Here is a 14,044-nt window from a genome sequence, read left to right on the forward strand (position 1 = left end):
ATTCTAGAATGATAATAGCAGCAGTAGTGCCATTCCTCTTCGTTATACCCGATCTCTCATCCTCTTCTTTTTATTCATAGTTTTTAGATCTTATGTAACTAGGTTATCATATGTAATTTTATTATTTTTTAGAATCATTGTTAGGATAAATTTTATTTCCCCATCTCTTCGATCATATGTGTAATCTTCATTATACACTTTGGTAATTTGTTCTTCAATATTGGATGCGACTTCAAGTGATGGGATTCAAGTGACGGAATCATCTTCATTGGAATTATTCGAATCAGCTAAGTTCTTCTTCTTATAAATTTTAGTTTTAATAATTTCTCTATCTTTTTATCCATCAATCCTTCCTTCCCACTTCATTGCTTTCATGGCTAGCTAAATCTCTCCTTTTGGGAGTGGGTGAAACCATGAGAGAAGGAAGAATTGATGGCTAGCATTGTCTATGTGATTAATGGACATGATCAATATTGGACTTACGATGGATGACCGCCCACAGCTTGTATGTCATTCCAAGGAAAACTATATACATGTTTGTTAGCCGTACCCATTGTGACACCATTATGTTCATGTATTTTTTTTTTGTTTACATTGTATGTTGTGTGAGCACTGTTTTCATAGGATATGTTAGCCGTATATGAGCCATGCCGCATATCTTATAGACTTAGGCCGTATGCATGCTTTGCCCTAATATGCTAGTCATTGATCTGCCCTAATTCTCATGGTGGAACTCATTCCCAAGTGACTTTCTTATTTTTAATTCATCAATTACCTTAGTGGTTGCCCTAGTTTCTATTTTTAATTTGTTATCTTTGGTAATTTAGTTGCTTCTATATTTGCTAGTTTCCATAATTGGTAGTTTCTATATATAGGTTGTTTCCATATTTGGTAAGTTGTACACTTCGCGTTAATTAAAAGTGGAAATTTATTCAAGGTTGATCTCCTCGTATTCGACCCGTAGCTACGATTGACCCGTACGCTTGCGGTTATTATTTTAAACTCAAACACCTGCGCTCGGGCAAGACGTTTGGACAGGGGTAAAGTGGTCATTGCGGTACGCCCTGTTTGTGCGTCGCTCAGGCCGTTACTCACAGTGCGCATACCGATAGTTTTGTTTTGAAGGGCATAAGGTTTATTTTTTCTTTCCATGAAAAACACACAAGTCATCTATATCTCCCCATACCGATAGTTTTGTTTTGATAGGAATACCCTCTAACCAGACTCACCGAAATCTTGAATTTAGGATAATGGATTTTAACCTTTAAAAAGAACTTCCACCATTTAGAAAGAATCTACCTATAAAACCTAATACGATGCAGAGAAGAATGGAAATTGCAAACACAATCACACAATGCACACAAGGATTTAGGTGGTTCGGCAAGATTGCCTACGTTCACAATGAGATGAGATCTGTTTTACTATCAATAGAGAATAGGGCGACACCTCTCTTAGATTTTCAACACAGAGAAAGAACTCTCGCTATAGATTTATAGCGATATCCTATACAAAAAATTTACCGAAATACCCATATAGTCCTTAAAAAAATCAAGACACGGTGGAAACATAAATTAAGACACCAAAACCTCAACACTACCATCACAATTCCCAGTTGGGTGGAAGGCTTTACATGGTGGAAACATAAATTAAGGGTAAAAAAATACACAAAAGCAGCAGATTTCAAGAGTTGTGAATTATGAATTCATTAACCTTCACTTCTCTCCTATTCGATTGATTTCTGAAGGGTAAGTATAAGCCCATCAAATGGAATCCAAGGGTCATTTCAAAAGCTTGTCTTCGAACCATTCAGCATTTTAATGTATGCAATATTCCAAAGTAAAGGAATAACTCTCGTCAAACCCTTTTCGTGAAGGACAACATTACTAAACAAAGACATGAACTTGCAGCACTTAGCTTTAATAACAATCGCTCATTATTAATCATCACTCTTCAAAAACCTCTAAGCCAACTTAACTAGCTATATATCAAAGCTTTGTTGTGTATTTAAGCTAATCGAATCCCAAGATCCCCATAATTTTTTTGTTTGGAAATTTTCTTTCAATGCAATAAGTTGTCCTTTTTTGTGTACTATACGTTCTTATCAGTAAAGCGCTTTGTTTATAATTAAAAAAAAAAAGGTTTTCATTTTTGCTTTATTCTCTCCTCCCCGAAAGAATCAAACACAAATAAAATCAAGTTTAAGATAGACATTTTTATAAAAGAGAAAACACACATCGAGTACATCGGGACAGCTGCTAAAAGTGACTGGATTAACACATTACACCTTGCATGAGTTAAAAGTTTGGATTTCTACATAGAGAAGTGATTCTCAACTCTCTCAACAATATATTTAAGCCCCTAATTAGATCTAGCTCTTGGATGAAATAATTTGGTTTCTAAATAGCTATTACCTTCCAACATAATCTTGACTCCCAAGACTGCACTTAAAGATCTCTCTCCGTTCTTCCATAAAAACATTTCTACTGAAGAAGACTTCACTTTTCATATGTTGATTCGAAAGGTCTGAAAAAAGATTCAAGATAAACTTAATGGTTAGCACATCATCACTAATTGCTCAACAAAAAATAAAAAGTGTCTTCATCGTACAAAAGGTGCGTAATCTCAAGCACATCACGAGCCACCATGATTCCTCTAAACATATTAAGCTCCCAATAAATATCTAAGAGTCTGGACAAACTTCCATAACAAAAATATAGATAAAGGGACTTAAAGGACAATCCTGTCTAATTCTCCTATATGGTTCAATAATTTCAAAGTAACATTTTTGGTTGAGTAAGAAAATGAGACAATCAAATGAATGACATATTGCACCACCTATCTTCAAAACCCAAAAATCCGAAAACAACCTTTTTAAGCCCCTAATCTATCCAATCGTAGGGCTTTGACATGTCTAATGTAAGGGCCAAGTAACCTGATTTACCTTTTAAATGACAAACAGTATGAAATATTTCCTGAGCTAAAAAATATCATCCACAATTTGCCTCCCTAGGACAAATGTAGCCTGGAATGGAGAGATAAATCTTCCCAACAAGGACTTTTCAGCCTCCTAGTTAGTAATTTGACAATTATTTTGTAGGAAACATTACAAAGGCTAATATAACAAAAATCTTCCACATGGATTTGTTGGATGCTTGGATTTATTGCATTTGATATATGTGTCAGTCAAACTCAATTTAATTTGATTAAATTAATTAATTATATTTTCTATTTTATGTGCTTGTTATACTTTGTGCAACAACCCAAAAAGTACCGCTTATTGTTTACAATTATGGATAGACTTGGGCACTTTGTACTAGCTAGGGTTGCCGTATTGTATAATTCACCAATAACGAATGAATGAAAATTTAAATTTGGGGCACTTTAATGTGTTGAACATTGATTCACTTGAGATTCCTGATGGTTAATTTCATCGCCAATTGTTTTTGGCAACAAGAATTTCTGATAGTTACTTTTTCCTATACCTAAGAGACACATACGAGTACATTTATATTTGTGCGCTTGTGGTGAGCCAATGCTTGATGTCTACTGATAAGACTGACTACACACCGGCTGCTCGGCATACACGATATGAGTGATGATTGGGGTAACTCTCAACAAGGTTACCATTGCCCATTAAGGGAGAACATCCAAGTTAATGAATTTCTTGTAATATAAATATGTGTAATCTGCTGCTTATCTAATATAATGAAATTCAAAACCTTTCAGAGAGAAAAGAAGCAGATTCATTGTCCCAATCTCCTTATTAATTCATCCTGAGTTCCAAAACCTTCTTCAAAGAGCCGAAGAGGAGAGGAGTTTGGATTTGATCTTGACATGGGTCTCACCATTCCTTATGAAGAAGTTGTGTTCTCTGAAACTAAGAAATGTAGAGATTTTTTCAAATACTTACGTTTGGACTTTGGAGAAGATGATGAAGATGACAAAGATGAAGCTGCCATCACCACTTCTCTTTCTCCTCAATTATTTTTTTCCTTCTTTGTCATTGTGATATTTTCTCCTTCACCCAGTTCTCTGTTTTGGTGGGGGTTCCTCTGTTACAGTGATTTTGACCCAAAACCCATGAACATTATCTGGGTTAGGTAACTTATATTTTTGAATATATGTAAACTTGAGTTTTTTCCTTATACTGGTCTTTGGTTGCACCCTGTGAAAGTAATGATTAATTAAAGGAAAACGACGGTAATTCCCGTATTTTTAAGCTTGAATTGATCTTTTCTCTCTCTCTTCCGTTTACAAAATTTGTGCATGGTGACGACACATAAATTCATGAAATCTCCCTCAAATATATTTAAAGAAAAAATGGTGTAAATTTGTGAAAACATTATCCAACTCGATCAAGACTTGGGTTTTTGTTGCCAGAAAACCCAAATCCCCTCATTTTTTTCTAAAAATTTTGATCGACATGATTAATGCTCAAAAGGTACTCTGGTGAGACTTAATGAACTACTTTAGTAGGGGAGGTGACTGTTACTACCCTTCTTCTGATCCCGGGGAGAGAGAGAGAGAGAGAGAGAGAGAGAGAGAGAGTTGGGTTTGAAAACCATGTTTAAGTTTGAGATTTATTTATAACCGTCGGATTAAAGTAAGACAGGTGTCGACTGTTACACCCTCTCTCTTTTATCTCTCTCCCCTGGCTTGAAATTACCTTATTACTCTCCTATATATGAAACATTGGTGCACTCCTCTATGCCGCTAGCTCAGAGAACCATATCCTTTTATATATTATCAATGACAAGCATGCATGTTTGGAGTTTGGACGAATAGATTGACTCAACTAGTTTTGTTCAAAAAAATAATTCTAGCCTATTTGGAGCATAACATCTAAACATATTTTTTTGATAAAATAATCTAAATATATAAAACAATAGAAAAATCTAAATGTTCACGTCCATGTCAAATTTCTATCATTCTTCTATGTATATTTTAGGAGAAAAAAGTGCCACAACATGGCCTTGTCAAGCCATTAAGAGAGTTTATTGACTCAGATTGACCATTGGATCCTTGGATTAACCACACGAGCTTAGAGTTTTGGATTTCATGCCCATATTTTGGACTATGCCAGTTTTTTTTTTTTTTTTTTAATATTTATTTTCAAGGATTGAATTGAATTTACCCTAAATTATCAAAATCGAATTTTTAAAGATTTGTTCTTCTTATATAAATAATAATAAAATAGATTGATAGATGATAGTGTGAATAACATGTCCATAAAATTTGAACAATGCCACCATGTATGGATACGTAGGATATAAAGATAACCTACTCTCATCAACTTAGGAAACCTTTGTCCTTTGTTTTCCCTCTTCTTTTTAGTTTTCATGTATATTCAAGGAAAATGGTTCCTACACACTGGTGGTAGGAACCCATTTCCACACAACCATTATTCTTTTGCTATGATGACAAATGATGTGGCTATTCCTACAATTGGATGGAGAGGTCATGGTTTGAATTACCCATGTGCCATATTCTAAATCTTAATTCAATCAAATGCTCTTTCCATTTATTGACATGCATCTCCTCCATGTCCACAATACTCCAACCACTTTTGTGCACCTCCCCCATAGCCTGGTTTTCAAAGTTCTGTTGCCACATAAAATTGAAACATGACATGTGAATAGGATACTTAAATACCTATTTGTCTACAAAATTTGAGCCCTATCTGATCTACCAGCAATTGATAATATTTAGGCCCTGTTTAGTTTCAAAGGAAATTAAAGGGAAGGGAGGGGGGGGGGGGACTTTTGTGATAATCACCTAACATGATTGTGTAAAATACTTATTTTTATTTAATAATGATACTTTTTAGATATTTTTCTTATTTCACTTTTTAAATACAAGGTATTTGGATGCAAAATGAAAAGTACTAACCAAATATATTAATACTTTAGAGTTAATGACATGACCATATGGACAAGTAATGATTACAAATGCTTACTTTTTAGGTTTGAACATTTTCACTGCCCTTCCCTTCAACCGAATGGAGCATTAAAGTGAAAGCATATAAAGGATTCATATTATGGGTGTTGGAACCAGACTCCTAATTTCAGCAATATGTATTAGGATCAAGTTTCCCTTCACACATGGTGAAAGGATTTCCTTACCTTCATTGTCATTGGATGGGATCCTAAGGATACACATGGGATAATTATGACTCTAGATTTCTTTCATTTTGGGTGAAAGAAAACTTTTTCATATATCCCATAAAAAGTTGGAGCCATAGCATGCAACCATGGTGGTGAGTGGTGAAAGCCCTCTTAAGGGAAAAAAATCCTCATAGTGTCCTACTCTGGAGGTGCACTGCAATGCAGGTCTGAGAGCTTGACGCGTGGAAGATGCGACATCTAATGGTGCTGAGCTTGAGAAGAAAGAATAAAAAACTGCCTTGCATCGAGCTCGCACTGTTGGATGAAGCTTCTTCTATGTGTCGAGCGTTCAGGGCCGCACTGCAGTGCACCGCCAGATGTCCGCACTGCAGAGGATTTTAATCCCTGTAAAGGTATATGTACAATTAGATTAGTAACTCGGCGGACCCAGTTATTACTCCTCAGTTAGCACCGATAATTATTAGAGGAACCCAGGGCTTTGAGAATCGAGAATTAGATAGGTGAATCGGCCGATTCAGATCAGAATCAGCTATGATTGATACCGATTTCCACCCGCTTTAACATGACCGATTCATAACCAAATCCCCTAGAAAGTCTCTATTTTCGGCTCTGATGACCAATTCTAAGGTTTTTGAGCACCGGTCTAGGTCGATTCCGATCCAAACCGGATCGGAATTGCCAATGACTGATTCCGTGTTTTAAAACCCTGGAGGCACCATCACGTGGAAACATCAGAATGTTTTGGAGGACAAATACAAGTTGTGGTTACTACGGTCAAGGGATCTCAGAAACTGCAGCTGAAGTCCGGTCAAAGAAGCTAACAAAATGCAGGGGATAACACAGAACAGCAGGGGAGGAGGTTAAGTCCAGCTGGCTTTAATCACCATTGTTCCCTATTTTGCTACTTTTTCCCTCTTATCTAAATAAAAGAGCAAAGCAACTGAATAAGGCATTTAATTTCTCCAAATAAATCTTACAAATCAAAGCAAATTTCTGTTTTTTATGAGTCCATCTAAGGATTCAATCACCCAAATGATCAATATTTTCTGTCCATCCATTAGCAGGTGAAAACAATGAAACAAAATCAAATTAATGAATCCTTACAAAAAATTTGATTTACGTGATTGTAAGCTTAGTCTCTTCTGCAGTAGGTGTTCTGGAAGAATATTCGGAATAATTAATGCCAATCCCAAACATAGGAACACTAACACTCCAACCCACCAAGCTTTGTGAGGAATACCAAGTAATAGTTCATCACAAACTGTCTTGAAGATAACACATAATTAGAACTCCATGAAATTAAAATTTTACAACTGAAAAAGAGACAAACCAAAGACAAAAGGCTGAAGTAGATGTTACAAAGATAAATTTTATCGTTAACACAAAAAGAAAATGAAATAACCAGTTTAAGAATGAAATACAAAAAAACTATAATTTTGTTACATCTGAGAATCTATTTTGAGGCAACTTAGAGTGGCTAACATTTCCCAATAAACAAGGCAAATTTTGTATTAATAGAAGAAGAATCAAGGCCATGCTCAATATATGATTAAGAGAATCCAACTTGTCTGATGCAAGGATCAAAATAACAAAGTAACATATACTACTAAAAGAATTTCATAAATTTTCCTTCTATCTTCTTTCCCCATCTAAATTCCTAGCATAAGAACTACAATTGGCCAATGGAATTATGACAAGACCGAGCTATCAAACTGAAATCTTAAGAATGATGATCAAGGATTTAAGTATTGATATCGGGTATCGTATTGGAGGGGTGATTTAAAGAGATGTATCGTACCATATCGGAGAGACGCAAGATACGCTAAAGATACGCATGAAAATGATCAAGAGATGAATGGATGGGCATATGATATGTATAAAATAAAGTTTTGAAGCATAAAATACCTTATTATGCAATAAGTAAATATATATCAGCTTGATGCATGGATTGGAGTTGTTTTTACCAAATCTAGTAATGCATAATAAAAAAAAAAGAAAGCCACAACTTTACCATTTTTTCGCCCAAATCTGCTTCGAGCCGTGATTTGAGCACTGTAGGTCCCCAAAACTTGTTGAAATGGAGAAGATTAGGGTCGTTTTTTATGTTAAATGATTTCGTCCAACAGAGGGCAGACCTCAGTGCAATGGTAAGGTTGCTCCATTGCGACCTAGTGGTCACGGGTTCGAGTCAGGAAATGTGGGTTTGCATAGTGATGTTTGGCTTGGATCATGATTCAACAAAGCCTTTGTTGAAAATTAGGGGTAGTTTTGTCATTGTAAATTTGGGTTTTGGGGGTTCTATGTTCTTTTCCTTTTTTTAAGTCCTTATTTGTTAAGATGTAATAGGTGAGGGCTTAGGGATAATTTCTTATAAACCCCTGACCAACTTACCTAATATTATGTGTCTCTTTATTAATAGAACCCAGAACCTGCGATAGAACATATTCTCTATCGCAGGCTGCTGTTTCTTCCTCTCGGCAGTGTGCTTCCCTTCTTCTTCTTCTCTCTTCTGCTAGTTAGTGAGTTCTGATTTCTAACATGGTATCAGAGAAATACTAATTAGTTGAAGGGTCTTTTCTCATCTCCTTCTGCTGATTCCTCTCATGGTTTAAGTTTTCTGGTGTGCAGCCACCTATTGCTGCTTCCTTGTTTTTGTTGATGGATTGAAGACTCCATATACACATGAATGGAGTGTTTAATTGTGATAGTAGTTGGTGCTTTGGAGACCATTCCTTAAAGGTTCGATTGAAGGGTGGATACTTTCTATTTTCTGGAATCGATGGATTTATGTTTCTATTTTCAGAAAATAAAAACAATGGAGTTTCTTCAAGATTTTTGTTTCTTCTGGTTCTGATTTTTTGAGGGCTGATTGTACCTGCCTAGAGGGAGACTCGACCTGATTGTTAGTCTGCTCAGGTGAATTGATCAAGTGCTTCTGTGTTTCTTCTTAGCCCCTGCGGATGCTCTATTTTCTGAGCACTTTCGAGCCCTACAGTTGGATTCCCTGTTCCTGTTCCTCTTGTTTGCTCAAGCTGTGAAGGTTTACATTATGGCTGTTCCTCTTGTTTGCTCAGGCTGCTCTTTTGGGATTTTTTTCCCATCTCTTGAATCTTGATTGGTCCTTGTTTCAGTTGGATATTAAAAAGGCCTTCTTGTATGGTGATCTTCATGAGGAAGTGTATATGGAGCAACTTCCTGGGCATGTTGCTTAGGGGGAGAGTAGTATTCGAGTGTGCAAATTTCAGAAAGCAATTTATGGCCTCAAACAATCACCCAGAGCATGGTTTGAGAAGTTTAGTGCCACAGTTGTATCATGCGGTTTTCCCAATGTTACTCTGATCATTCTGTGTTTGTTCGTCGTCGTGGTGGCAAGTTGGTGGTTCTGGTTTTATATGTTGATGATATTATTGTCTCTGGTGATGATGTGTCTGGCATTGCTGAAGTAAAGGTTTACTTGCAACAGAATTTTCAGACTAAGGATTTAGGTGATCTTCACTATTTTCTTGGCATTGAGCTTGTGAGAAGCAAAAAGGGCATCAGTCTTTCCCAGAGGAAGTATGTTTTAGATCTTTTTTCTGATACTGGAATGCTTGCATCTAAGCCAGTGGATATTCCCATGGATCCTCATCCGAAGTTTGATGTAGATGATGGTGATACCTTCACTGATGTGCACCGGTACAGGAGTTTAGTTGGGAAGTTGATTTACCTTACTGTTACTAGACCAGACATTTCTTTTGCTGTTGGCATTCTGAGCCAGTTTATGCAAACTCCTTAGAAAGCTCACTGGGTTGCTGCTATTCGCATACTTCGTTATTTGAAAGGTGCTCCTGGTAAAGGATTGGTTTATCGTCCGAATCGGCATATGGACCTGGTTGCTTATTCTGATGCAGATTGGGCTGGGTCGGCAAGTGATCGCCGTTCCACTATAGGTTACTGTACTTTTGTTGGGGGTAATCTTGTCTCATGGTGTAGTAAGAAGCAAACTACTATTGCGTGATCAAGTGCAAAGGCAGAGTACGAGCTATGGCCCACACCACAGCTGAGTTGATGTGACTCAGGTCTCTTCTCCTTGAGATGGGATTTTCTGTGCCTACACCGATGAGGATGTATTGTGATAACCAGGTAGTGATATATATTGTTAGTAACCCGGTTTACCATGAGCGGTCTAAACATATTGAAGTTGATTGTCACTTTGTTTGCGATGCCATCTTGAAGAAGCTAGTTGAGACTTCGTTTGTTTCGTCTTTAAATCAGTTAGCTGATGTCTTCACCAAATCTTTATTTGCTCCTAATTTTCGCACTTGTTGTAACAAGCTGGGCATGGGAGACCTATATGCTCCAGCTTTAGGGGGAGTGTTGAAAATTAGGGGTAGTTTTGTCATTGTTAATTTGGGTTTTGGGGGTTCTATGTTCTTTTCCTTTCTTTAAGTCCTTATTTGTTAAGATGTAATAGGTGAGCACTTAGGGGTAATTTCTTATAAACCCCTAACCAACTTACCTAATATTATGTGTCTCTTTATTAATAGAACCCAGAACCTGCGATAGAACATATTCTCTATCGTAGGTTGCTGTTTCTTCCTCTCGGCTGTGTGCTTCCCTTCTTCTTTCTCTCTTCTTCTTCTTTTCTCTTCTGCTAGTTAGTTAGTTCTGATTTCTAACAGCCTTTTTAGCCCTTGACAAGCTCAAGGAAGTGGAAAGACCAATCACAACCCAAAAACCAGACCTAGGTAGACCATGACCTATTTAAACCTGGTTGCTGACTAACTGCATCCATAATAAGGGTATGTGGGGTTGAAGGAATGCATAAATGCATGTATCATAGTAGTTTGTTAAGTAAACACAAAGAGTCTAGTTTATTTAAATAAACTAGTTTGAATTTTTATAGTAAATAGTAGGGAAAATTACGCGTACACCTCCTATAGTTTTCCTAAATAGGAAAAAAATCCGAAGTTTCAAAAAATTGACTTGTACACCCCTTCTATTTATAAAAAACTACATAATTGACGATCCATTAGAAGGTGACTGTTAAGTGATGATGTCATCGATAATTTTCACCTGAAATGACCATTATACCCTCTTCAATCTAAATAAAATAGAACTCAAATTAACAAAACCCTTAATATGACGGTTGAATCTGACTCCGACGACCACGATGAATTGAGAGAGACGCAAGTCGTCATTGAAGATGCCGATGAGGGGATTACAGCGAGAGAAACCAAATGGAGAGGTTTCGCGCCATGAACCGCAGAGGATGGCAGAGTAGCTGAAGCGACAAGTGGTGGAGGAGGTGGTGGTGACGAAGAAACCACCAGAAACGAGGAAGGATTCCTCTTTGCAAGGGGTGGGGCAGAGGTTGGAGGGAGGCAGATCCACTCGTCAGCCTCTGGGTCGAAGGCGATGGCCTGGTTGTTCTTGATGAAGATGTTGTTCTGGCTGAAAATGAAGAACCATGGATTCTTGACTGCAGAGATGCGAGACACAAATGAGGGGTTGGTGATGACGGAGCGCCAGAACTTGCAGACTGCACTGGCTCTCACTATGGATCAGATGGGGAGGTAGGAGAGGACCAGCTCTGTTAAGTCTGAACCCAGATAACCCCAATCAGATGAGACCAAACAGGCTTGTGAATCGTTTTCTTCCGTTAGTAACTACTGAAACAAGAACCTAAAATTGATGGTGAAACCTAGAAAGGAAGAACATTTTAAAATTAAATAAAGAAAGGGGCTCACTGTTCGTAAGTAGATTCAATCAATCCAATAATGGATAAAATCAAGATGGATTTTCTTGCTTTTATGATCTAGTTAGGAAATTGGTTCAGTGTCACTGTAAGAGGAATGAAATGGCCGTTGTAAACCAAAACAAAAAAACCACCTTGATTGCAGCAGCAAAATAGAAGTTTTTTCGGGCCAGTTTTGGATGGATGATAATACCATCTTAATCGGCGGAGTAGATCGACCGTTCGCCGAAAGTCGTAGGGACTCCAGGAGCCCTGTTTTGACCGCGTGGTGCGGCAGTGGTCGATGATATGCATGGTTTCATCCCCTGTTTTGTTCCATTCTGAGGAAGAAGGAACGGTTTCAGCCACATCGAATTTGAGTTCTATTTTATTAAGTTTGAAGAGGGTAGAATGGTCATTTCAAGTGAAAAATAGCAATGCCGTCATCACTTAACAGTCACCTTTTAACGGACCGTCAATTTTGTAGTTTTTTTATAAATAGGAGGGCTGTACAGGTCACTTTTTTGAAACTTCGGGTTTCTTATTTTAAGCAAACTACAGGGGAGATATGTGTAATTCTCCCTAAATAATATGAAAACATTAGTGGGATCAGAAGGAAGCACTCCTCGCCCGGTAGTATTAGTACTAAAGCAAGTCAATGTGAACATAAAATATATGCAAACAGTATCGAAAAATAGACACTCTTACCAATATTAAAAATGACAAACTGTCTCTCCTGTGCATGTGGCAATGCAACAATCCCAGCAGACTCCACAGTTACAAGGACATAAGTTCCAGCCTGACCATAAATCGATGTATCAAAGTTTCTGATAAGAGGGTAAACAAATTCTTCTTAAGACATAATGTAAATCAACAAACCTTATAAGTATTCAAATCAAGAGAATCAGCCTTGAAAATCAGTTTCTCAGTATTGAGTAGTCTCCTGTTCCAGTTGAACTCATGATCCGATTTCCCTCTCTTCAGTTGAATAGAGAAGCTAGAGGGTATCTGTTATTCAATAAGTTTGGGTAAACTTTTGCTAAAAGAGCATAAAAAATATGAACAAACGGAAATATACATACAGAAGCTGGATATGATATCTTCACTTCGTACCAGCTGGATGGTTTGAGCCCACTTAAAAGGTAAAGGCGTGATCCCATTTGTAAGGGTAATGTTTCCTGGAGTAGTTCTTCCCCAACAAACAAAGTTTTGCTGTCTATCCTATGAAATCATAAGGAAAAGGATACTCTTCAATTTTGACTTCATAAAACTAAGCTGTGAGCAATCATTGAAAAATAAACATGCCAAGGCAATGCAAAGATGTGGAATGCCAAATTCAGGAATACTAACCTGTTGTCATGATTGGTAGGTATGCAATTGGCAATGAAACAACGAAGGTAAAGTAGGAAGATCAAACTGTATATGAAAGCATAAGCCATCGTAGAAGGTTGAGGAGTTCACTATAACAACTCTAGCCAGTCTTGCCGTCTTGAACCCAGCTCACTGATGCCATCATGCATCACACTTTGCTCCATGCCTCCATGTATCACTTTCTGCCACAATAAGAATGGGTTGTCCCTCCAATTTCAGTTCTGAAATACCATTGCTGCGAGAAAACCCTGAACAAGAAGAGGGTTTTCAGACTGTGAAGAAAGAAACTGGAGAGCAAGACCTGTGAAGGTTGGTTTATACGTTGATCATCAGGTCTCTCTCTTCTACAAGTTCTTCTGAGGCCTGTTGATGATTAAAGAACCTACGGCTGCTGTTGTCTCAATGATCTGATCTCTCCCCGTCGATTTGGTGGATTTCTGTGCATACTATTTCTGGTGTATTCCTGCTGCCAATAGGAAACATCATAACTGGGAATCAAGCCCTTGGATGTCTACCATCTTTTGAAAAATTCTCTGCCCTGTAAAGTGTATTTGATTCAATTTTCAAACTAATCAGATAGGTTGATGTAAAGTTCTGCTGTTTCCTATATTTTAGGATCTGGAGTTGCTAATTCTGTTATACAGTAGTTCATACTTATGTGTCCATTAGATTTTTACCAAAATTGGGAGTTGTTTCTTGTCATTAAGATCATAACTCGATTTGAGTTTGAAGCAGATCAGATCATCAGATTGTGAGAAATGGGTTTGCCTATTTTTCTTCTCCTTGATTCCTGCGTTTAAGGAGTTTTATACATGTATACTTGAGAATATTT

The 14,044-nt window shown here is 37.3% G+C and overlaps 1 protein-coding gene across 1 annotated transcript; it reads right to left on the reverse strand.

Moving 5' to 3' along the window:
* Positions 1–7,056: 7,056 nt before the first annotated feature.
* LOC122666686 lies at positions 7,057–13,493 on the reverse strand. Its single transcript, XM_043862728.1, has 5 exons — positions 13,192–13,493; positions 12,924–13,062; positions 12,721–12,849; positions 12,550–12,640; positions 7,057–7,386 (listed from the first exon to the last, which is right to left on the reverse strand). Exons 1-5 carry the CDS (start codon positions 13,278–13,280, stop codon positions 7,226–7,228), a joined length of 609 nt encoding a protein of 202 aa, XP_043718663.1. The 5' UTR covers positions 13,281–13,493; the 3' UTR covers positions 7,057–7,225.
* Between the last annotated feature and the right edge of the window lie 551 nt (positions 13,494–14,044).

Source organism: Telopea speciosissima, chromosome 7 (genome assembly GCF_018873765.1).
Source record: "Telopea speciosissima isolate NSW1024214 ecotype Mountain lineage chromosome 7, Tspe_v1, whole genome shotgun sequence".
Lineage (NCBI taxonomy): Eukaryota > Viridiplantae > Streptophyta > Magnoliopsida > Proteales > Proteaceae > Telopea > Telopea speciosissima.

Excerpts from the sequence above, each read along its gene's own strand:
- LOC122666686 (XM_043862728.1), bottom strand. The coding sequence starts at position 13,280 with ATGGCTTATGCTTTCATATACAGTTTGATCTTCCTACTTTACCTTCGT. Across the intron at positions 12,850-12,923 it reads AGATATCATATCCAGCTTCT|ATACCCTCTAGCTTCTCTAT; the intron begins GTATGTATATTT and ends ATTGAATAACAG. Across the intron at positions 7,387-12,549 it reads GTTTGTCATTTTTAATATTG|TTTGTGATGAACTATTACTT; the intron begins GTAAGAGTGTCT and ends TCTTCAAGACAG.